Here is a 23,529-nt window from a genome sequence, read left to right on the forward strand (position 1 = left end):
ACCTTTATCATGACAAATTGGCTAGCTTTCAGTAATGACTGTTATGGGAATTTTGCTGGAACACAGAAAGTGAAGTTTTAGTAGTTACTTGAAATAAAAAATAGAACAAGATTTTTTCGAGACACTACCGATTGCTCTGACCTCACATAAAATTTGGTGTTGTTTTTCAGATTTTGGATCACTCTTTGATCTGGAACATGACTTGCCAGATGAACTGATCAGCTCCACAGAACTGGGACTCACCAACGGTGGTGACATTAGTCAGCTGCAGACCAGCCTTGGCCTGGCACAAGATGCTGCCTCTAAACACAAGCAGCTGTCTGAACTTTTACGGGCTGGTAGCTCCCCAAATCTCAATATGGGGGTTGGTGGCCCTGGCCAGGGAATGGCCAGTCAAACTCAACAAAATAGTCCTGGAATGGGAATGTTAAACAGCATGGTGAAAAGCCCCATGGCACAGGCTGGGTTGACGTCTCCCAATATGGCAATGGGTGCAAGCGGACCAAACCAGGGTCCTTCAGCCCAATCCACAGCAGGAATGATGCCAACAGTAAACAGTCCAGTTAACCAGCCTGGCATGGGAATGAACACAGGGATGAATGCTGGCATGAATCCTGGGATGTTGGCAGCAGGCAATGGACAGGGGCTGATGCAGGGGCAAGTCATGAACGGTTCGATTGGAGCAGGCAGAGGGCGACCTAATATGCCGTACCCAAATCCAGGAATGGGTAGTGCTGGTAACTTGCTGGCTGAGACGCTGCAGCAAGGCTCTCCGCAGATGGGAGGACAGGCTGGACTGAGAGGGCCACAGCCTGGAGCCATGAACAAGGTAAGACAAGCTAAACTTGACTTTATTACCTTCCTTCTTGTGGTTGACTTTGTTTTGTAAGATTTATTTCTCTGCAGTATGGGTTCTATAGAACAGGATTTTTTCTTTTAAGAGTCCTGGATCATGTGATAAATAGTTTATATGCTGCTAAAGTGGAATTTGTGGCAGTCATGGGAGACAAAAATTGAGTCTTTCACAACAAGCAAGACAATTGCTAGATTAAAAAGCCTATTTTAGAAATCTTGTGGCAGTATAGATTATCAACAGCACTGAAAACTAAGTTGATTGTATTTTATTCTGTTTTATGCGTTGTCTGCAGATGTATTTTCCCATCTAACATGATGCTGGCAGAATCCATCAGGACCTTTTAGATGTGGTGCTTTTTTCTGTGTGACATTTAATAAGCGTATTTGTTGTCTGAGATCAGCTTTAGCATCTGCCAAGAGACGCATAAAGGTTTGAATGGACTGATACACTGTATGTGCTAAGACATACATTGGCCTTGTTAAGAAATAGGTATTTGAGTTAATGGTGGAGAATGAATGCTCATGTAAACACCTGAAGACAAATGTTGGATTCTTAAAAGACTGTTAATCCAACTCATTTGTAGTTTTAAAATTTACAAAGGCTTCATCTGTAGGAGAGTCAACCAGAAAGTTGAAAAAAAAAAACCACCTTTTTTTTTATACTGGAGAGGAAAGTAGATACACTTCTGTAATTTAGGAGACTGGAAGAAAGTTGTCACTTAAACCACTAGGTCTTCTCATGATAAGGAGATGTCTGAATTTAATATTTGTCATGCACAATTAAGCTTTTTTAGAGTAGGGACCCACTTGGGTGTTTCTTAAGTTTTAGCATTTTGATTAAAAGCCTAGAAAATAGTGTTTTGGTTCACTTTAGGTGGGTATTTTGTGGTTCTTGGCTAATGAGTGGAAAGGTTTTCCAAGGTGCTTTGCAATACCTGATCTATCTTGGAGTGCTTAAGTCAGTTCACTTGGAGGACTTAAAATAATAAGTTGCATAGTCTATAAATGTATTTGAAACAGAAATTAAAATTATGCTTTGTGTTAATGGTTTTGCTATGCTTTAATATATTGAGCAAAATTGTTTTTGTCTTGTGTATGTTATTAATTATGAAGTTCTTTGATCTTAGCTGTTTGCTTAAGCTCAGTGTGCTGCTAACAATGGTTCATGTATATATACATCTATATATGTCTAGTAATGAGTTGATTTTGTGGTCTTGTCATTTCAGGTATTTTTGCCTGATAGGAAAGTTGTTGCAAAGCTTGATTGCTACAGTAGAAAATTTTGTATGCAGTTTACAGTGGAAATAAATACGTAACTACTTAAAAGTATTCTCGTATTGGAATTACATAATGTCTCATTACTCCTTAGCTGTAAAAAAAAAAAAAAAAAAAACCAAAACAAAACCCCACAAAACTTTGATCTTCAGAAAGTTGTATTCAGAGGTCAGAAATTGATGTATTGGGTATTTCGGTGAAATGCAACTTCTTAATCCTTACTTATCAGAGCTAAAGTAGGGTTATGCCCTATAATAAACTCATTTATCTGGAAGAAGTAAAGAAAGGACATAAAATCATCCTTTTGACTGATGTAGTCCAAAATGTCTTCCTAGCTTGCTTAAATTCTGAGATGTGCTCTACATCTAAAGTAAGAACACTTTATGCTTTTGGGAATATTCAGACCAAATACATAATAACTTCTGTTTTTTACTTCATAGTCCCAGACTGGTTAAAAATACTTAAGAGTTATTTATTGCTGATAAAAAACCCTTCAGACTTCTAGTGGAAGTACGGTGGGTATAGCCATCATAAAGGAGTTGAAACTGCCAGATGAGAAAGAACAGTCTGAAATGGAGGCTCAAATTCCAGAATGTCTTCAATTGGTTTGGTTATTGGCAAGGAGCCTGTGTTTCACTTCATACAGTGGAGTTAGCAAAATCTGACAACAGTAATGTCTGACCGTTTTATCTGTCCACCCATCTGCTTTTGTTTTTTCCCACCTACAAATCTTCAAAAAGTAGATGAAAACAGAAGACCCTAAGCAGTTGTTTTTAAAAGACAGGTTTTTTTAATTGGCAAATTTAGTACTATGTTGCTGTTAATGTGGGAGTTTGTGTAATAACTTCTGTCAGTTTCCTTCATCGCTGCAAAAAATGTGCATTATCCAGGAGCTGTCCTTCAGTGGGAGTTAAAAATAGACCCAGACACTTCGGTTGTGTTCAACTTCATTATGCTCACTTGCCAAAGTCAGACTCCTTGCCTCTGAGTTCTCTCTTGGTAAGAGAGGTGTGTTGTCTGCAATGGTTTGTATGGAGAAAGAGCTCAGGTTTCCTGTGAGGTTAACTCCTTGGGAAGGATGATGATATGCTTGTCATACAGTAAAGATGAGCTCCAAATGGCTAGTTAAATAATTTGGAAAGCAAAATCAGTTATGCTTCTGATTTGCTCTGTTGTCCTGTGAAATTACTGAAGCATTTTCTTTCTCTTCTCCTAAAACACTGGCTAGCAATAAAGTGGAGCAGTTGCTTTACACATTAGCCATGTGCTTCCCAACTTCTCTTGTTGAGCATGTTACTTTTTAGGACTCAATCTCAGATGTCAATGTAAATTATTTTATTTGGGGTCACCTGATATACATAAACTTGTACTGTCATAATCTGCCCCGTACATCCTGTGGTCTAATGCTGTAGCTTAACGTATGATGCAAGCAGTCACCGACATAAAAAGAAGCACTTCTGTCTGCATGCCATCTCTGTGCCAGTTGCATGACAGGCTCAGTGGAAATAATCCAGACTCATATGGTCATTAAAAAAAAAGTTTTAATTGGTTTTGTGGTCCAATTTAGACTCACCGGTTGAATAGCTAGTGCTGATGTTCAGGAGGGGACATATTAAAGGAGCTGATATTGCCAGTCAGAGGAGGGTGTGGACCCTGCTTTGGTGACAGTACCAGCTTAAAAATGCCTGTGGAAGTCTAGCCTGAAAGGAACTGTTAGAAGTTTGGAGGGGAAGGGAATTGTATCAAGTTTTGTTTTCTTGAATAGCTTTTTGTTTTCTATGTGCTTGGTTGTGTGCAAGTTAGGAGGATGACAGACATGCCTGTTACTCTTTAAAATAGAGTTTTGGAAATTGTTTGGAATGCTTTGATTCTTTCAGTCTTTAAGCATTTTTGGGGCTTTTTGTTTCACTAGATAGTTTTACAGCTTTGATTAATTTAAAAGTAACCAGCACATTCAAGCTCTATAATAAGAACAAATTCATGTTTCCTGTTTTGAACCATTCTTCATTTGGAATTATATCTAGTTAAAACCTTTGGTTATTCCACTGAGTTCTGTCAAGAGTGCCTAGTTACCGGTTATGGTCTTAATTGTCCAGCCTCTTATCAGGGGATAAGGGCATTTTGCACATAAGTTTGTGTGTGCATTTCTGTGATAGCAGTGCTCTGTCAGAAAGTGACTCAGTTCACCTGGCCTTCAGGTAATTTAGATTTCACCTCCCACTGATTCAAGTAATGTTCTGTTACTTGAGTAATGAAATGGATGTGAAGGTAGTTCAGATTAGTAAGGGCATTACTGCTGCCTCTGCTATGTCCATAGTTCACTTGCATGTGAAATTACTGGAAATGTTTACAGTTCCAGTAATAATTCTTTGTCATTTGGCTTACTGTTTGAGGATTCTCCCCTGTTGTCATGGATACACTTGGTTTTATTGTGACCGAGTATACCATCTGACCAAGTACAGTAATTCATTAAAAGTGTAGTTGTGTGTTCTGGTTCTTTTGCATTTTTCTTCTTTGGTGAACCAATGTGAAAAAATGATTAATGGCTCCCTTTATCCCCGTATAAGTGAGGAATGTTTGTTTATGAGGGAAAAATGGAGCTGTGAAGACTTGTCTTTGAGTCTTAAGTGTCTGGGGTGGATAGGGGAGTTTCTTGCACAGATGGCAGTAAAATAATAATACTAGTGTATTGTAATAGGTATCTTAAAACATTATATTTCAGCCATGTATGTGTTTGCATGGTATTGCAGATAAAGCCTTGTACTTGTCTCATACAGTGATACTAACACCACCTTTCTTTGGTGGGTGGTTCAGCACTCGACTGTTTATCTACCCCTCACTCCCAATAGATCATTAATATGGTGATTAACTATATGTTAATCTTTCTGGTTGTTTCTTACTGATAAAATGATACAGAATTATTTTTATTTTCCTTCTGTAGTTATGAAGCCGTTATTTACTTGACGTTTTATTCATCTTTCTCAACATGTCACAGCAAATGACATGAGCATGCTCCTGCTTCTTGTGCCAGGGTCATAAGGCCACCTCGTGCCAGGTGAAGAATATCCCAAATGACCCTTCTCTTGACCCAGTCTAGAGTTGTGTGCGGGTTGGTGGTGTCAGATTAGTAGGTCTGTGATGGCAGGACCAGGGGGCATTGCTGTGAGGTTTGGCTGTGGATCTGACAGGTGTCAGTCTCACTTGAACCAAGTGATGGCTGCTGATTTGTTCCAGGAGACCCTGAGCATTTGGTTTTTAGCATCTTCCTTAGGTGTTGCTTGAGCGTGTGGCTTTCAGAGTCAGTTTGGCATGTTTGCCCTACAACCTAGCCTGGGCTTCTCTGGTCTTTGCTTCTCCTGTAGGTTGAGATGGGAAATTGAGGATTACCTCTCTTGGGAGCAGCTGGGCTGAGCTGGGCATGTATTCTTCTGCTGCCAGGTCCCTGGGAACAGCGTGGTGGAGGAAGTCCCCTTGGGGTAGATGATGGTTCTCAGTCTTAGGGAGTGTAGAGCCCTGTGTTTCTGCCCTGAAGACAGCCTTGTTTGAGGGGGCTGGTTTTGCACCCCAAATAGTGCCAATGGCTCATGCTTGAGAAAACATCAGAGATCTTTTTGCTTGGCCAACTTGATTAGTATGTTTTGAAAAGCCACATGCTTTACATAAAGTTTGTGTCCAGCTGCATTGCAGATACAAAGGATTGGCATGGTCAAACCTCATCCCTGTGTTTGCTTGCTTTTTGGGTGACATAGCAAAGGTGCTTTTCTAAGTCTAGGTTTGGATTTCTCCTCCTGCAGTCAGGACAGAGCTGGCTCACCAGCCCAAGTCCACAGTTACTCTGAATACTTCAGTATAAATGTGTGAAGACCCCAGCTGAGTTGAGCATCTTGATTTCTCCAAGTGACACCAGGGTGTGAAAATGTGCCTTCAGTTGAGTTGTTGGGTTAGGGGGGTTTTTTAAAGGCTAATAGCAGCATAAGTTGCAGAAGTCATATTGGGGCAATGTTAGTGATGGCCACCATAGTCTGTTTTAGTGTACTCTTGGGTGTCATCTGACTTTGGGAGCTATGATTGTTAATGAACTTAAAGCTGCTTAGAAATTTCTGTTTTGGGGCATATACCTGGTTTTAAAACCCTTTGTGGAGCTGAAGGGATCAGGCTATCTTACAGGAAAACATACCTTGTTTTCTTAAGGAAATAATTCCCACTGTCACTCCTTGAACCTGTTGGTCAATTTGAGGTAGTAGTGATGATGGGGAAGAGTTCTGATGGTGTGTTTGCTGACTCCTTACATTTTTCTTCTCCCATTACCTTTTGCTCAGCTTGCACTTAAGATCTAGTCTTCTGAGGGAGAGGTAGGAAGGGTTTGAGTCTTAACCTCTTCTGGTTTTGGCAGCAGCTGCCTGATTGGTCACCATGTGTGTTCATCAGAGTTGAGACATGACAGGGGTGATGCCAAATGAAGGAGGGGAAAGGAAGCTTTTTTAGTTTTGCTTGATCGTTGCTTAGTTTGTTCATCTGCCATGTGTAGATTATTTTCATTGCTCTCTAATGTATTACTGCTGTGTGATTATGGTTATTGCTTGTGTGTGGAGGAGGGGAGCTGGCCTCAAGGGAATTCAGTTGTACATATCAGGTGTCTAAAGTGGCAGGTTCTTTATCAAATTTTGTGTTCCTCATCCTGTATCTTGGGTTTAACCCTGCTTTATTTTGTAAAGACAAACTGAAGGCTATTATAATGGATTGGCAGATGTTATAACCTGAAAAAGGAAAGTGTTTGACTAATTGCAGTTAATCTCTGGGCATGTAGGTTACTTCTCTGTGTGGGTTGGATGTAGGAAAATGCCCAGACTTGAACCAAAAAGCATCGAGGAGCCTAATCATTGTCTAGTCAAATGCTGACATGACTTGAAACAATACAGCTCTTTAAAGTATTTTCATGCTTTTATTATTATGAGTTACAGCTCCTCGAGGATCCTGCCTGAGTAGTAGTGGTGAGAATTTTGTAGTGTTAACGAAGATCTCCAGTTTTTCTGGTCCTCTGTGGCTAGCTGTTTTGGTCCTAGAAGGCCAGATTTCCTGTGAAAAATAAATGGGAATGCAAGGAATGGGGGGAAAAAAATCTCAGAGGACAACTTCATTGGCAAGATTGCTCCTAACTGTTCTTTAGGTTCTGGGGCATTCCAGTGCAACAAATGGTATATTCTGGTATGTCAAAACAGTTTAATAAGCATATAGCTTGTATGACATAAGAATCTACTTCCCCTGTGGATGAATGGTTCAATAGATTTGTTTTGTTTGCAGAGTTCCTTTCTACAGTCTCCTTTGACCTCTAGTACTGTTCACTGCAAACAAGTTACAGTGACTGTGTGTGGTGTTACCTATGCCTATGGTGTATTCTTAAATAGAAAATGACTGTACTGGAAATGCAGACATGCATTGTTATGGTTGACTGCAGGGGAGCTGTGGGAGTGCTGACAGTTGTGTAGGAGAATTTTGGGATAAACCCTGCTGATATGAATGAAGGTGGTATTTGCCTCCCTTGGGAGTCTGCCCAGATGTAGGGAGCAGAAAAATTATTCCAGGCTTGTAAGTTATAGTCTGTGGTACAATTTTTTGATTGGGAAAGCTGAAATGAGAAATTTTTTAAAGAATATGTTTTATAAAAAATAATCTGGTCAATTCTAACCAGACTGACCTCAAAGGTTGGTAAGTTGGCTTTGCTAACTTTATAGGAACTGTTTGGCTGAGTAGCTAATGTTGTGTGATGGGTAAATAGATGCACATAAAGGAGCAGGGGAGGTATGTGGATCGGTATTACATTGCAGCTGGTTCATGGCTGTGATCACTCTTGCTTCTCTGAAGTACTGATTTGCCTTCTACATTGTGAACTTAAGTTATCTTACTTGATTATCTTACCATTTTAATTCATAGATGGGAATGATGAACAATCCCAGCCCTTATGGCCAGCCATATAGTCAGAATACTGGGCAGCAGATCGGAGCCAGTGGACTTGGGCCTCAGATGCAGAATAAAGCTGGACTGCAGAATAGCTTGCCACAGTTTCCAATGGACAAGAAGCCGGTTCCTGGAGCAGGAATGCCTAACATGGTAAGAAGAATGAAAGGTATCTCCAGAAAATGTTGTAGTAGACCTAAGTGGAGCAATATACTCTGGTGTTGCCATATTTTAAATTTTTGCAGCTGTCATACCCACTGTGAGTGCATGCTCCTAAATCCACACATAATGCAATTGTTTCAACTCCTAAATAGGATTATATGAAGGGGAGGGCTGAGTTGTGCTTTCTCTGAGCTGCACCTCTACTCTTTGCCCTTCAAACACTGTTAGCAGAGGAAATGGGATGGAGCTTCTTAACTGAAGTGAGCTTTGCCGCCTGTTTGGACACCTCTGCCTCTCCTCTCCCATACCTTCTGTTGTGGTTGGTGTGTGCATTGGGCCCCTTCTCATCAGTATAGCTTTGTCTTGAGGATTGTTTTCCTGCTTATCTTCCCTGATGCTTTTGGGAGAGAGAAGTATCCATTCTTAAATGGGTATTAGCTATGATAGGGCTTAGAAGCCCCTGTAGTGTGTTTGTTCCTGTTCTGAATTACATGAACACATACAACAGTCCTGATGCTGGAGGTTCCCTGGAAGTTGTTGCTGTAGTAGCCCTGTTGCCTTCCTCTTCTTCACCTTCCCTCACCCTGCTATTGCAGCAGGACTTAAGGAAAGGGGAAATAAGAGTGGTGGCAAAAGTGGTCAAAAAGTGGACGGCCCAAGCCATAAATGACTGGTCTTAACATTAGGTTCCCTAGCTTGAGCTTAACACTGATGGCTGAATGTGTTTGCTTCATTATTTCAGAAGCTTAAATCCGGGGTATGAAATGCAATATGTCCTGCCTTTTTTTCCCCCCCTACATCTTTTTTTTTTAATTTGGGAAGCAAATTCACATTGCTGAATAGAGCTTGTTTCCCCCTGCTTCAGATTCTACCACCCCACCCCCTGGGAGGGTCAGTCTCTTGATCTTAGTAACTTGCTGAAAAAACATTTCCTGGTAACTTCTGTACCTTTGAATTAAAAAGAGCTCAATCCTGTGAGTTTCATTTAATGTTTTTTAAGTTGAGCATGAAACATTGGAAGTCTAGCAAACCAGTTGGTTGTATGAACCAATAAAGAAGCAGCCAAAACTTGCTGTTCAGAACCCCAGCTGTCAAGCATGTGTTCAGTGCAGAGTATATAACTCTTCTGAAGCTGAACTGCTACCCAGCTGAACCTAGGAATGAAAAGTTGCTGCTATGTCATTGTCATTTAGAATGACAGGCTGCAAACAAGGCAGTTACGGTCATATTGGAACATATACAAACCCAGAGGGGACTGGGTAATTGGTGAAGTCTCCTTCTAAAATGAAAGGTTAATGCTAGTATTGAAGAGCTACAGGAGAACTCTGTGAAGAGTCTGTTAGAAACTGAAGGCTGTTGAACTGAAGTGATGCAAGCAACATAGTCTCTCAACTTCTCTTCTTTGCTGGGTACTCCTTAAATGTCACCTGGAAGAAATGGGAAGAAGTCTGAAGAAATAAACAGAAGTACAGAAGAACTACTGGATGTGTTGACATACTTTACACTAGTTTTGTGGCATTATCCTGCAGTTGTGCTTCATCTCTAGCAGAGACAGACTTGGAGATGCTTGTTTTGAATGCCTGTGTGCAAGTTTCCTGATGGAAAAAGGTTCCCAGAACTTGTACTTCATTATCCTTTTCTAGAAACATTAAATTGAGGCACCTTGTACTGAAATAGGACAAAAACTCTTGTCACTCTAAGAGGTGCTTTTTTCTGTTAATGCAAGAACTGTGAATGCAACTTTCTAGGCTCCAAAATGAGGAGGTTTGAGGTCTTAAGTTCTATTAATACTTTCTGGCTGGTCTGGCACCACAAATTAGCCTGTGAGCATGTGCAAAGTTCTACTAGTCTTTGAGGCAAGAGCTAGGACGAGGAAGTGATATGGAGAAGAAATTGTGACTGGAAAGAGAATTATTGCCAGGACTGTTGCTAAGTGATATATTTGAGTCATCCAGAACTACAGATAGGTGAGTTACCCCCTTAATCACAGAACGTAGTGGTTTCTCTTCCTTGATTTTTGTTGTTGTTTATGTGCTAAATGGATTATCTCAAAAATAGATTTATTTCTGGCAATTTCCTTTCCACCTTCTCCAGGGCCAGCAGCAGGCTCCCCAAGTTCAGCAAGCTGGGATGGGGCCAGCAGCTTCTCAAGGAATGGGATCTGGAGCCCCGACAGCAGATCCAGAAAAACGCAAACTCATCCAGCAGCAGCTAGTTCTTCTCTTACATGCTCACAAGTGTCAGCGGCGAGAACAGGCCAACGGGGAGGTGCGACAGTGCAACCTCCCTCATTGTCGAACCATGAAGAATGTCCTGAACCATATGACACATTGTCAGGCTGGCAAATCTTGCCAGGGTAAGTGAAGAAGTGGTTATATAGATGTGCGCAACATTTGCAGGATGAGAAGGGCTCCTAGGAAGAGATGAACTGGTGGGTGGCTTGGGAAATAGAGTCTTTTTTAACAATCTGTCCCCTTAAGAATGGAAATCTTAAACACGTACTGAGCCTTTAAAGTTTAGGCAAGTTAGAGGGGACAAGGTAGCACAAAGAGACAAGTGAAGATCTTTTGCTTAACTTGGTAACTCACTGTAAGATCTTTTGGATGCTGCCTTCTGGTAAGGGTAGACATAAAGCAGGAATCTGCAAGCAAGAGTCTGCCTGCCTCCCTTAAACAGAAGACACAAATCTCAAGCGATAGCTGGCCAGGAATTAAGCTGCTACTGCCACTGTCAAACTCTAGTCTGTCATACTAGCCAAGGAAAATGTATGCTACCTTTTTGGTAGCTTAGTGTTGTCTGGATTGTGCCAGTTGCTGGCATCCCAATTACTTGGTATAGTCTGATGTATATGGTGTTATCCTTTAAGTCAGGGAGACATAGCCTTGCATGTATAATACAGAGCTTTCAAGGAAGCTTTAGTTGAGCCACTACTTGAAGAAATCTAGCTACATTTTCAGGACTAGTTACTGCTGAATTATTTCAAGTAATAGTTTACTGACCTGTGTTGATACACATGTGTGCCCTGAGAGAAAGAGTTGACCCCTACCCAGTTTGGGTTGACCATGTGAAGATACTGGCAGTAGTTTGTGAAAGTTTTGTTTTTTATTCCCCTCCCTTTCTCAGTGGCACACTGCGCGTCCTCCCGACAAATCATCTCGCACTGGAAGAATTGTACGAGACATGACTGTCCCGTGTGTTTGCCTCTCAAAAATGCTGGAGACAAAAGAAATCAACAATGTAAGTCTACTGGGGAGTTCTGTATATTGGATAAACCATAAAATGCACATTGAGAGTTAACTTTCTTGCACCCAGGTGATAGTGGTGATGCCCTTGAACCTGGGAACGTGTAATACGATTTTCCTCTTGCTTTACAGTTGCAGAGTATTTTTCTGTCTCTGACAGCTAGTGCTTATGGGTGCTTTCTAACTTTAGTGGATTTTCCTAGCAGGAGAGTGGTAAGGGTGAACAATTCTTAGCTCTCTTAACCAAATGATTGGCTTTTCACTACCACCTCTTTCAACTGGCCCGGTTCTGGAGACAGATATGCCCTCACACAGAGAGTTGTGTCATTTCACCTTTGATGGTATTTGGTTCTGTCTTCATCCTTTGTGAGCATCAGATATCTCTTCCCTCTCCTTTTGTGTCCCCTTGGTCTTCCTGCCAAAATCTTTGGCAAGGTGTGTGTTGTTGTGTTACCTGTATGGGGTTTTTCTTCCTTTCTTAATGTTACTTTGGACTCTTCTCATGTCTAATACGTGCTATTTCATGTTTTAAGAAAATGGAAGAAAAAAAAGGCATTACAATGGCTGCTGAAGAGCTGTATGTACCCTTCTGCCTTTAGCATCTATGACATGTTGTGTCTCTGTTTTCAGTATGAAGCAAACAGATGTGTCCTAAATACATAGAGTGGGATTTCCTCTCGGCAGCTGAAAGGGAAAACGGCATTTGTTGGAATGGCTGGTTGGGTCAAAACTTGTCTTCCTGTTTCATGGCATGTTTTTCAGACCTGGACTCTCCTCTGCATGCTCCTAGGAGATGCTTTAGTTGTGAACAGCCAGTGCACTCTTCATGTTCTTTCCCTGGTTTTGTGGACCTTTTTGGCTGCCTTGTTAACTTGTCCTTATTAACTTGGTATGTCTCTTCCAGCGCTGCTGGGCGGAGCTGCAGTAGGACTTGCAAATACTGGCTCTGTGGGGGTGGGGCAGCAGACAACACCCAGCATAAACACTACCAGTCAGATAGACCCCAGCTCTATTGAGAGAGCCTATGCAGCCCTCGGACTGACCTATCAAGGGAACCAGATGCAAACGCAGCCCCAGACTCAAGTGAAGAATCAGCAGCAAGGACAGTCACCTCAGGGTCTGCGCCCTATGAATCCTATGAGTAAGTTTGTTTGTGTTAAATTACAAACTACAGACAACTTTCCCGTGCTATCTAATGAAAATTTTCTTAACCTACTAGCTTAATATTGCTAGTTAATTTGTAAAAGGTATGGCTTTGCAATATTTTAGACTTGAGATAGCAAGCTACTCAGTGAAACAGGAACATTAAAGGGCTGAGATGCTTTCTCTTGGAAAGCAAGTTCTCTGGGAAAAGTATTTTATCTGGAAAAAAAATAATTTTTTTGAGAACCAGCTTTCTAAAGTATTTAATGTTTTGTAGCTTTACTATTGTACTGTAATGCAAGTTTTGAGCTTTTTAGGAGTTTTTAATTGGAAATGCATGCATTGGAATGCCTGTATTTAAGTGTACTGCCTTGTTACTCAGACTGTAGCAGTTGTATCTCAAATATGTAATGTTTGTTTTCAAAATGAATAGTAGTAAACAACAGACTTTCTGAATCCTGTTGTGGACTCACGTAACTAAATTGTCTGGGTGGCTTATTGCAAAATCACAAAAGACTTCTATTAAGAATTATTAATTTGAATAAAATTAAGAATTCTAATTTGAAGTGCAATTCTAACGTGGCTATCACTGGTGTCAAAGGAAGTAACTTTTAACCATCAAATCTAATTTTGATACTTTGAGATTACATTACAGGAATTTTTCTCACCCCAGGCTCTTTGCTTGAGTTGCTTAAGTAGAGGTGGGTCTTTTTAATGGAAAGGAGGAAAGATGAGCTGGTAGAGATTTATCATGAGCTTGTATGGAATTGCAGTGATCTTGCCTATATAAGTGCTGTCTATGCACAGGAATTTCTTGGGAAAGGACCTGAGAGATTAGAGGAAAGTAGCAGTTGGTCGCAGTCTGCAGTTTGTTCTGTTTCTGCACCAAAGAACATGCTGCTACTGAGTTACTCCATAAAAGGCTGTTGGTTAGAGTAGACTTGTTAGAGATGAATGTTTCTCATAAGTTGCACGTGACCTGTGTTTACTGCTAAAACTTTGCTGTCCAGTGTGTAAAGCCTTTTTCAAAAAAGGAATGTAGGGAAGGGTCCTGAGAGCTTAGTCTTAAAACAATTAGATTAAAATAATAGTGGTTTTCTACTGTGTATTAGTGTTTTACAAATAAATTCATTTCTAGAAGCTCCAAAATGTTATAGTAAAGGCTGTGAAAGGTTGAAAGGAATGCATCATCCTTTTTTCTGAAACAAAATAGGTCTCTGGGGATTTTTACTTATGGACACAGAGTTTGGTCTGCGCATTCTTACTGGATACTCCTTGTAGCACTGATAAGAAAATCCAATGAGATAAGGTTGAAGAGCTCTTGGAGGGTGAAGAACTGAAGCTTAATGTAGAAAGGACAAGCACAGGAGGTGTAGATTTTTGAGTGTTGTTTCATTATTAGGAGTGGGTGGCTAAGGACAGAATTGCAGCAGGTGAGACAGGAGTTAACAGGTCAGGGGTAATATGACAGCAGGGCTGGTTTAGGAGAAACAGCAGGATTTGGTGAGGACTGCCATGTGAAAAGATGCAATCCTCAGTACATTAAACAAATGGTTGGTTTTGGCAGTTGAAAAGGGAGAGTTAAGGCACAGGTAGATAGCTGTCTTCTACACCAGCTTGCTCTCAGATGGCAAAGTGAATTTGGGAAAGAGAAGAAAGTGACTTAAGGGAAGGGAGACTGGGGGCAGCTTTATGAAAAGACTTAAATGCTTGGTGGTAATATTAGAGGTATATATTAGTCTTAATATACTTACTTTCAGAAACACAGATTCTACAGATTCTGTAGGTTTCAGATGTCCTAGATACATGGGAAGCTTGGTAATGGCTTTCATGCTATGTTCAACTTCACAAAGTGATCTGTTCAGAAGCTCCAGACAGAAAATGCTGGGTTTTTCTTCACTGTTTGAGTCTTAACTGTAGCATGTGAAGAAAATAGTTAATTTTTTATGGTGTTTGAGATCTGTGATTCAAAAAAGCAGATTTTGGTACGTAACAAATTACTCGAGGTTTTGTCTGCAAAGAATTGTCAGATTTTTCCTTCTCAGTACAAACATTGCAGCTAGTTGTAGGATCCTTAAGTATGGAGTGGGTGAGAGGGGACCTCATCAGATGTAGGTGGTAGCTGACGTTTCAAGTTTTTGAAGCCTTTGTGAATATATATCCTAAGCCCCTGAATGACAGAAAAACCCAACCATTTCTAAACAAAGAACCAGAAGTTGTTGGTAATGCTGAATCTTTAGTTAGAGACACACAGAAAAGGACTCTGGTACATAATGTCTGCAGCAAATTGAAATTGCTTGCTTGAGAAGTTTAGGAAGATGTGAGGAGTAATGTGGTGTGATGGTTCACCTGGAAGGACGCCAGTATTGTGCCTCAGACTTTTTCTATGTTTGAAGAGGGTAAAGAGAGCAACAGGTAATTAAATTCCCTTCCCAAATGTTAAAGTACTTCAAAGTCTAGACCCTTGTTAACGCTGAGCCATTACTGATTTTGCACAGTAAATGGGTTGTTGACTTAAGAATACTTACTCTTTCCTAGGTGCAAATCCAATGGGAGTGAATGGAGGAGTAGGTGTTCAAACGCCTAATCTGCTGCCTGACTCAATGTTACATTCAACCATGAATTCTCAAAAGTAAGTTGAATTATCCTTTGCACCCCAGTGATCTTGTTTTGAACTCATGGCACTTCTTGCATAAACAGTGGGGTAAATGCCATTGATGGCTATCTCTCCCTTTTGGCTTTTGTAGCTTTTGTTGCAGTTTTCCAAATCCTTGGGTAGGACAGCATGTACTCTTTCACGGCGTTGTTTTGGTGTCTGTGCAGCTATTTCTGCAGAGTTTGTCCATTGATTAGGGAATGGCTGAACTAGCACTTTGTCCTAACATTATTCTAAAAGAGGCTATGACTATAAGATGACTAAGCTTGGGCTAGACTTTTGCCCTCAATTCTTGCTCTGTTTTTGAAGCCCCATGATGAGTGAAAGCGCCAACGTTGCCAGTTTGGGAGCCATGCCAACAGCTCAACCATCCAATACCGGAATTCGAAAGCAGTGGCATGAAGACATTACTCAGGATCTCCGAAACCACCTTGTTCATAAATTGTGAGTAGCTGATGCCAAAACAGTCTCCTGTTAGGTGAGTTGCTGCCTTTGAGGTCTGGGGGGGGGGGGGCAGGAGGAGGCCTGCCTTCCAAAACTGGGGGGCCAGGGAGGAAGTTTTATCAGGGTGCCTGAGAAGGGAAAGCAGAAACCTGAAAGTTGCGTTCTGGCTTTCCTGATGGTTAATGGAGCTGCATCTGCTGTTTTGGGGCTGTGGCATTGGGAGTGTCCCACTCTGTACTCGAGCCGTCTCCATGGGGCAGTAGCAGTGCTGCAGTCTGTGGGGAGATCTGTTTGGTGCTTTGTGTTCAGATCACCAGGGTTAGTGCTGATGTTTCCGTCTGGGGACATCCTAATCACTTGTGTACCTTATTTTTTTTCTTCCCCAGAGTCCAAGCCATATTTCCCACTCCTGACCCTGCAGCACTGAAGGATCGGCGTATGGAGAATCTGGTGGCGTATGCTCGGAAAGTGGAAGGAGATATGTATGAATCGGCAAACAGCAGGGTGAGATGCGATCCTCCGTCATCTAGTCACGTGTATCTCTGCCTTGATCCCATAGCGGCTGGGGAGGACGAGGGGTGAAAGCACAGATGAGAGTCCCAGGCCGAGGAAGCGTGTGTTGAGGGGCTGCTGGATGGGGCCTGGGACTGCCCGCGTGCGTCGCCTGTCGGGGCGTGTGGTTCTCCCAAAGAAGTGTTGTACACAAGAAGAGAAATGTCTGGTGTTGGGCTAGTGGTTGCCAGCAGTGCCCCAAGCAGTGCCCCTTTTTGCTCTCCTGTCTGCCCGGCAGCCCCTGCAAAGGGGGAGGCCACCCCGACCCAAACCGAAACGTGTTTTCCGTGCATGGATCACTGTGACCCTGTTGCCTTTTCTTAATGCGTGGTCGTCATCTTTCCTGCCTTGTATTCCTCCCCAACAGGCAGAGTACTATCATTTGCTGGCAGAGAAGATCTATAAGATTCAGAAGGAGTTGGAGGAGAAACGAAGAACCAGACTGCAGAAGCAAAACATGATCCCAAATGCTCCGGGCATGCCACAGGCTCCCATGAATCAAGGGCCCAACATGGGACAGCCCCAGCCAGGGATGTCTGCAAGTAAGAACAGTTGGGTTACTGACTACCTGGTGCAGGGAATCCTGTACTGTCATTGTCATCATGGTCAGGCTGGTGACCATTTTGTCTTTCTTGTTTCACAGGTTCAAAGTTAAACAGAACTTTTTCCTTTTTGTTCAGAAGTACTTGGAAAAATCTTTGCTTATGTGTTAATTAATGGTCTTAGATTATCTAACAGCATTTAGTCTTCTGAACAAACTAAAATATTGTAAACCTTTACACTTACTTTGAGGGTGGAGGGAATGGAGATTAATTTGCATCCTTAACACTGTAAAACTTCAATCTCATTAGATTCACCTCTAGAGTTAACTGTTGTAAATATAACTTCTGCTTCTATAAGAAATTATTTTCATAATATTTAGTTGTGTGGTGTTTAAAATTATCTGTATTATTATTGTTGCTAAGCAGAGAGTATGATTGGAGTGCGTAGGTATTAATGCCATTTCAACTTGCAGTTGAGGCCATTTCAATTTTCAAGTTTAGGTAGTGATTGTTCTGTGCCACATTTGTTTTTTCAGACAAACGGCCTTTCCAGCATGCAATGAAAACCATATCTCACTTTTTTCCCCTTGCAGCTGTATTCTATTTCACAGTAGTTCTGTTACTTGAATTGACCTTCCTAATGCTAAACAGATTATGATTATTGCCATCAGATTCCCTCTGTTAACCATCCATTTTTATATTGGAATAAAATTGACGTTGAAGAGTTGTTAATGATCAGAACTGTCATGCCTGCTGAAGAGTGTAATGTCTCTTTAAAACATTAGAAAGGGTCAGGGTGCTGTAGGCTGTCAGATATCTAGTATATTTTTATTTGGTTAACAGATAAAAACAGGTAACACATTATTGTGGGTGATATTTCCAGTTAGAAAGCGAAGTGAGGCATCTGCTGACATAGTAATTCTGTATTTCCAGTTAAGTCCTGTAAAAAATTGAAATACAGGATTTTAAGCTGTACATATCTAAATAAAATTGCATCCCATACGCTGATTTTAACTGTAAAAGAGAAATAGTATTTTTTTTAAACTACTCTAGCCATAATCTTTTTTATTTTCTTCGTGATTCTGGACTGACAGCTCTGGAAACTGTAGCAGTCTTTCTTAAAACTAAGTGCAACAGTTCTGCAAACATACTTTCCAGAGCACTGCCCTGCCCCCCATTCCCCCCACCCCCAACTCTCTCTTGAGAGCTTTCTTCTCAGAAGAGAAGGATTTTTTCTCCTTGATTCTTTGTCTTGAATGTTCTTAAATACTTAACAGTTAAGAATGGAGTTCTCAAGATGCCTCATGGAAGCAGGTGTATAGCTGTCACTGACACTGTAATAAGTTATTTAAGAAGATAGGGGCAAAATTTGAATGAGTCAACTGAGGAGACAAAAAATTCCTGGGTTTTTTTCATATCACTGCGGAAAGATCCAGTAGCTCTTGGCATATGCTACAAGAATCTTCATTTGAAGTTTTTTTTTTTCCTGCTTAAAAATTCAAATGTATCATGGTAAATCCAGTTCTGGGTTGTTTTTTATGGTTGAAGTCAGAACAAGATTTACCATGATGTTTTGCCAAGATCCAAGAAAGATCTTTAGAGGCTGATACTGTGACTTCATTTGCTGTAACTTCTGTTGGAAGCTGGATCAGTGGTAGATGTGATGCTTTTAGTTACTTACATAATCCAGTAGCTCTCTTGAGAGCTTTGATACTCTATTGAACCATGTAGTTTTCATAGTGTTTTAACTCTAGAGGTACGGTAACAGTGTAGAGTGGTCTGTAAAAGTTCTTGTGTTCTGGAATGTTGCTGATCTAATAACTTTGTCAATAACATACTTCAGATTTGTTTCTCTGAACAAAATTTCTGAAAGCTGACTCTTAAGTCAGAGAATATTTCTGTCAATGGGACATGCTTATATTTTCAAGGAAATTTTTGGGTTTTGCCTCACACTTTGAGGACTCTTCAGGAGTGTTTATTTACTGGACTATATACGTATTTTGTTTTTTACAGATGGGTTTTAGTGTCTTGTTCCCACGAAAATGTTTGGTGGATAAAACATGGTCTTCTCAATGGCGTCATCTTATTCCAATATCTTTTTTTTCCAGATGGTCCTCTTCCTGACCCAACCTTGATACGTGCCAATGTGCCAAACCAGATGATGAATCGCATGCAGGCACAGCCAGGTAAATATTTGAAGAAAATTCACTACGGTGATTTTGAAGGAATCTCGGAATTGGGCAGCTCTTGCTGAATTGTCATGGTTCTTGTTTCACCTGCAGTTTTCCCATTTGATTAAAAAAATATCTATCTGTATGGTCTAATACTTCTATAACTATATAATGTATATAAAGAACTATATATTTCCCTCTAATAGCATTTCATGATCTTGTCAGTTTGAGCTGCATGTTAGCTGTTTGCTTTGTGAAATAAAGAACTTGATGCTTTTGGAACTTCTGATTGTGTGAACATAGGATGGTGAGGTCAGTCAAATATGGTGGGCCTAGCCATCTTAGATTAGGACATGTTGGTGGCAGAGGGAAGATGATGAGAATTATTGCTCAGAAGGAAGGGGGAGAACTTTTGTTGGATATTCAAAAAGTATTGTAGCCAATGTACAAATTACTTAAGGAAGTAAAGATACAGTTTGGGATTAAATGGGTGAATTTCTAATATGTAATGAGGACAATACAGGATCCTCAGCAATAGATGTGACACTTTGGGGTATTTATAATGTACTCCAGTAGCTCTCAAACTTTAGAGCTTTAATAAGAGTTAGTAGAAAAAAGTCTATCAGGAGGAGAAAAACCTAGTATGTATTGTAAAGGAACATGGCAGCTTGGACATTTCATATTTGAAATTCTTCTATGTCACTGTTTGATAGAAGGAATTACTGCCTTTGTAATATTGCATGTTTGAAAACTGGTTGCTAGAAAAAGAAGTTAGGAAGAAACTGACAGCATTTCTTCTCCAAATGTTGAATGGTGCCCAAAGGAGAATTCAGGCCTTTGTTTATAAGTGTGTTTTTGGCACTAATGCACAGGAATGAATCAGTTTGGCCAGATGAACATGCAGCTGTCACCAATGGGACCCCGGCAAACCCCTCCTCTTCAGCACCCTGGACAGCTAAGCCAGGCTGGGGCCATGAACCAGGTCAGTGTGTGTTTTGTCCAGGGTGTTGAGCTCTCATGTTTGCTTCTGTTGGCTGGGGTTTCCTTAAATAAAAAGAATCTTAAAAATCAAGCATTATTTCTTCATTCTGTTGACCGTCTGGGTTTCTCCTTTTGTATCTCCACTGAAAGATTTGTCTCGTTGTGGTAAGTCTTTAGATCTCCATGGTACAAATTGTCTAAAAAATAAGTTTTAAGTGCTTTTTTGTGCTGTTGCATCCCTAAAACAAGGAACAAAAATCTTAAGTCACAGTCTCAATCTGAAATCAATATCCTTTTCTTTAGCTTACAAAAGAAATTATGATTTCTGTATTCCAAGAGGAGCTATAAGCAGGCTTTTCATATTGTATCTTACAAGATAAGAGGCAAGCATCAATTTCTGCAACAAGATAAATGGGTTTTTTTGTAAAATGTTATCGAGGTGTGTGCACGTTGTGTAAAATTAGTTCCTTTCTTTTCCAACAGATGGGATTTCCTTCACGTATGCAGCAACCAGGAGTTGGCCAGTCTTCTGGTCAAAATCAGTTTCTACAACAGACCCAGTTCCCTGCTGCTTCCCCAGGAATGAACACAGCTAGCATGCCTATGACTCAGCCTGGCAATCAGACACCAGTTTCTCAAGTAAGTTCTGATTTCTGCAAGTGGTGTCAGTGGTCTGTGTCATATACTGGTTTCACTGTTCAGTTTGTAGCAATGGAGAACAACTTGTTTTCTCAAGATGCTTTCAGAATTATAGTCAACCAAATACATTTGAGACTTTCAATTTTCCTGATACAGCACTGGGAATGTCAAGGGTGAAACGTTGTTGTCTTGTTCTCAGGCTTTAGTTCATGTGACAGTCTTTTTTTTGAAGGTTGTTTTTATGGAGCAAAGAAATTGTTACTTAGCTTGCAATAGTTAAGAATTTCTTGCTGAACAGCGAAGCAGCAGAGTCTGAGAAATGAAGAGCTGGTGGAGTAAGTCATAAAAAGGCAGGTCTGTCCAGGACCAATGTGTGCTGCTGGCTTTGGGGAATAGGAGGGTTTATCACTACTAAAGATCTGAACTTATGGTCCAGCAGTTTCCTTTCTGTCCTTTCCCTCTCCCTTTTCAGCAAGAACCTTTCAGGCCAGGAAGAAGTAGGGAATGTCAGTTTGCTTCTCATTGATGCTTCTTCCTAGTTTGCAGGCAAGATTATTGTGGAGTGACAGCTTGCTTTCTTTGACCAATACAGGTGTTTTTGTAATCTTATAATGGTACACTTACAGCTGTACTTCTTTCTTGATGCTAAATTCAGTTTTTACTCTTGGGGATGGGGGCCTGCGAACACTAAGTGTATTTGAATGCAGTTTTCTACTGTGATGCACTGTCCCACATTCAGGATGTACAAATCTGCAGTTTTAGAAAGAAATGCTTTGCGAACTGGTAGTGTAGGTGTGCCATTCTTTAAATATATCAAGTATAAGTTATTCTGTCAGAACTTCTCCTTTAGAGCTGAATAAGTTATAGAACAGCTTTGTGTTTGTGTGGAGCAAAATAACAAATAGACCATTTCTCCTTTAGAAAGTTTCTAAAACCAAAACAGATACTTTTTAAAAACGTGACAAACTATGCGAGTAACTGTGGGAAGGCAGCCATTTGACAATTATTCTCTTGCTTTTGTATTTCAAGTCATTGCAGATGTGTACTTGTTTTCCCGCAGGCACAAATGACCAGCGCTTCCTGCCCTGTGAATTCTCCTGCAATGGCTCCAGGTTCTCAAGGGAGCCATATTCACTGCCCACCTCTTCCACAGCCTCCCATGCACCGAAATTCTCCTTCTCCAGTTCCTAGCCGAACCCCAACACCTCACCACACGCCTCCAGGCTTGGGATCACAGCAACAGCAGGCAGCAGCAGCTGCCACTACTGCCCCCACACCTACTCCTCAGGCAATGCCGCCTGGACCACAGTCACAAACTATGCACCCCCCTCAAAGGCAGACTCCAACGCCCCCGCAGGCACAGCTGCCTCCACAAGTCCAGCCTCCAGTCCCAGCCACCCCTTCCTCAGAGCAACAGCAGCAACCCTTGTCACAGCAGAGCACGACTGCGTCTGTTCCCACACCAACAGCACCACTGCAGCCTCAGCATCCCACAACACCTGTAAGGAAATACTGTAATTGGCTTTCCCTGCAAATGTTTAAGTGTAAGGTTTATTTTTTTAATTTTGGTTCAAGTCTGTGATAATAGAGGTAAGAGGTAACTCCTGGCATGTTTAATATCAAAATAGGTGCTTTTGCATTTGGGAAGTAACATTTTTTGCATCAAGACAAGTCTATAGATCATCTAGTATTTCCAGAGAGGGAATATTTTTTAGAATTCTAGTACATGTTTCAAAATTCATTGTGAAACATGGATGAGGTCTTTAGTTATATATACATATGCATAGTGGTGGCGTACAATAGGGAAACAGTAGGTAGTTTTCTGTATACTATGGCTTTCAGTGCATGTTTGTTGCATGTTTTTCTATAACTGGAGTTGTGCAGCAGTATGTTCTTCAGGTGAAGTAAGTAGGACTAGAGTGCATTTAAACTTGGTGGAAATGTGGGATAGATAAAAGGTAGATTAGAGAGGAAAAAAAAAGTTCATTAGAAGTCTGTTTGTGTGTTTTGTTCCCTCAGCTTTCACAGCCAGCTGTAAGCATTGATGGGCAGGTATCCAACCCTCCATCCACCAGCAGCACAGAGGTGAATTCTCAGCAGGCTGTTCCAGAGCAGCAGCAGCCACCCTTGCAGGAAGTGAAAATGGATATTAAAACAGATGAAGGGGAGCCAGAACAAACAGAGATGCAAATGGATGAGAAACCTGAGGTGAGATTGTCAGCCAGTTGTTAGATAGAATATCTTTTATCTAGTGCTGCTAGATGCTTTGTCTCCATGCAAGTCATTCCTTCCAGATTTTAATGACAGCTGTAGGTGCTACCTGCTGCTGCTATTTCTTCTAAAGAAGGGTCTCTGTTTCCTGGTGAAGTGGTGGTAGAAGCCAGTGGCCACAGGAAGGACTGTGATAATGTGATGGCAGCTGTGAGGCTTTTTGGTAAATGCCAGTGTAAGAGTATACTCAGGTCAGTCCTTCAGATGTTGAGGGCAGCTGTTAAATGTTAGAATAGCAGCTATTAGGACAAGAGGAAACGGTTTCAAGTTGTGCCAGGGGAGGTTCAGATTGGATATTAGGAAGAATTTCTTCACTGAAGGTGTTGGCAGCCTGTTCCAGTGCCTGACTGGGGAAGTGGTGGAGTTCCCATCGCTGGAGGTGTTTAAAAGATGTATAGATGTGGTGCTTTGGGACATGGTTTAGTGGTGGACTTGGCATAGGTTTATGGTTGGGCTCAGATGATCTTAAAGATCTTTTCCAACCTAAATGATTCTATATGTACATGATGGTCTGCTTTACTGGACTCTGACTACTTGTCACTGAGGACAGCTAGGAGTGTGGCTGCCAGTAGCATCATCCTGGCAGCCCCAGTGTATGAGAGACTGTTGGACCTGTCTGAAGAGCTGGATGAGTACCTGTC

At 41.1% G+C, this 23,529-nt stretch overlaps 1 protein-coding gene across 2 annotated transcripts in view; it reads left to right on the forward strand.

The window, feature by feature from the left end:
* EP300 (EP300 lysine acetyltransferase) overlaps positions 1-23,529 on the forward strand; it is a 59,124-nt gene that overhangs the window by 14,119 nt on the left and 21,476 nt on the right. The window contains exons 2-15 of one of the 2 annotated variants that reach the window (XM_074902547.1): positions 171-829; positions 8,062-8,238; positions 10,342-10,603; positions 11,371-11,484; positions 12,394-12,630; positions 15,171-15,264; positions 15,598-15,732; positions 16,119-16,236; positions 16,652-16,826; positions 18,935-19,012; positions 19,870-19,979; positions 20,462-20,617; positions 21,678-22,118; positions 22,637-22,825. In XM_074902547.1, coding sequence (XP_074758648.1) covers positions 171-829; positions 8,062-8,238; positions 10,342-10,603; positions 11,371-11,484; positions 12,394-12,630; positions 15,171-15,264; positions 15,598-15,732; positions 16,119-16,236; positions 16,652-16,826; positions 18,935-19,012; positions 19,870-19,979; positions 20,462-20,617; positions 21,678-22,118; positions 22,637-22,825 — 2,945 coding nt within the window. The remainder of the gene's footprint in view (positions 1-170; positions 830-8,061; positions 8,239-10,341; positions 10,604-11,370; positions 11,485-12,393; positions 12,631-15,170; positions 15,265-15,597; positions 15,733-16,118; positions 16,237-16,651; positions 16,827-18,934; positions 19,013-19,869; positions 19,980-20,461; positions 20,618-21,677; positions 22,119-22,636; positions 22,826-23,529) is intronic. The other variant, XM_074902548.1, reaches the window with a different exon arrangement.

This window comes from Athene noctua, chromosome 3 (assembly GCF_965140245.1).
Source record: "Athene noctua chromosome 3, bAthNoc1.hap1.1, whole genome shotgun sequence".
Taxonomy (NCBI): Eukaryota; Metazoa; Chordata; class Aves; order Strigiformes; family Strigidae; genus Athene; species Athene noctua.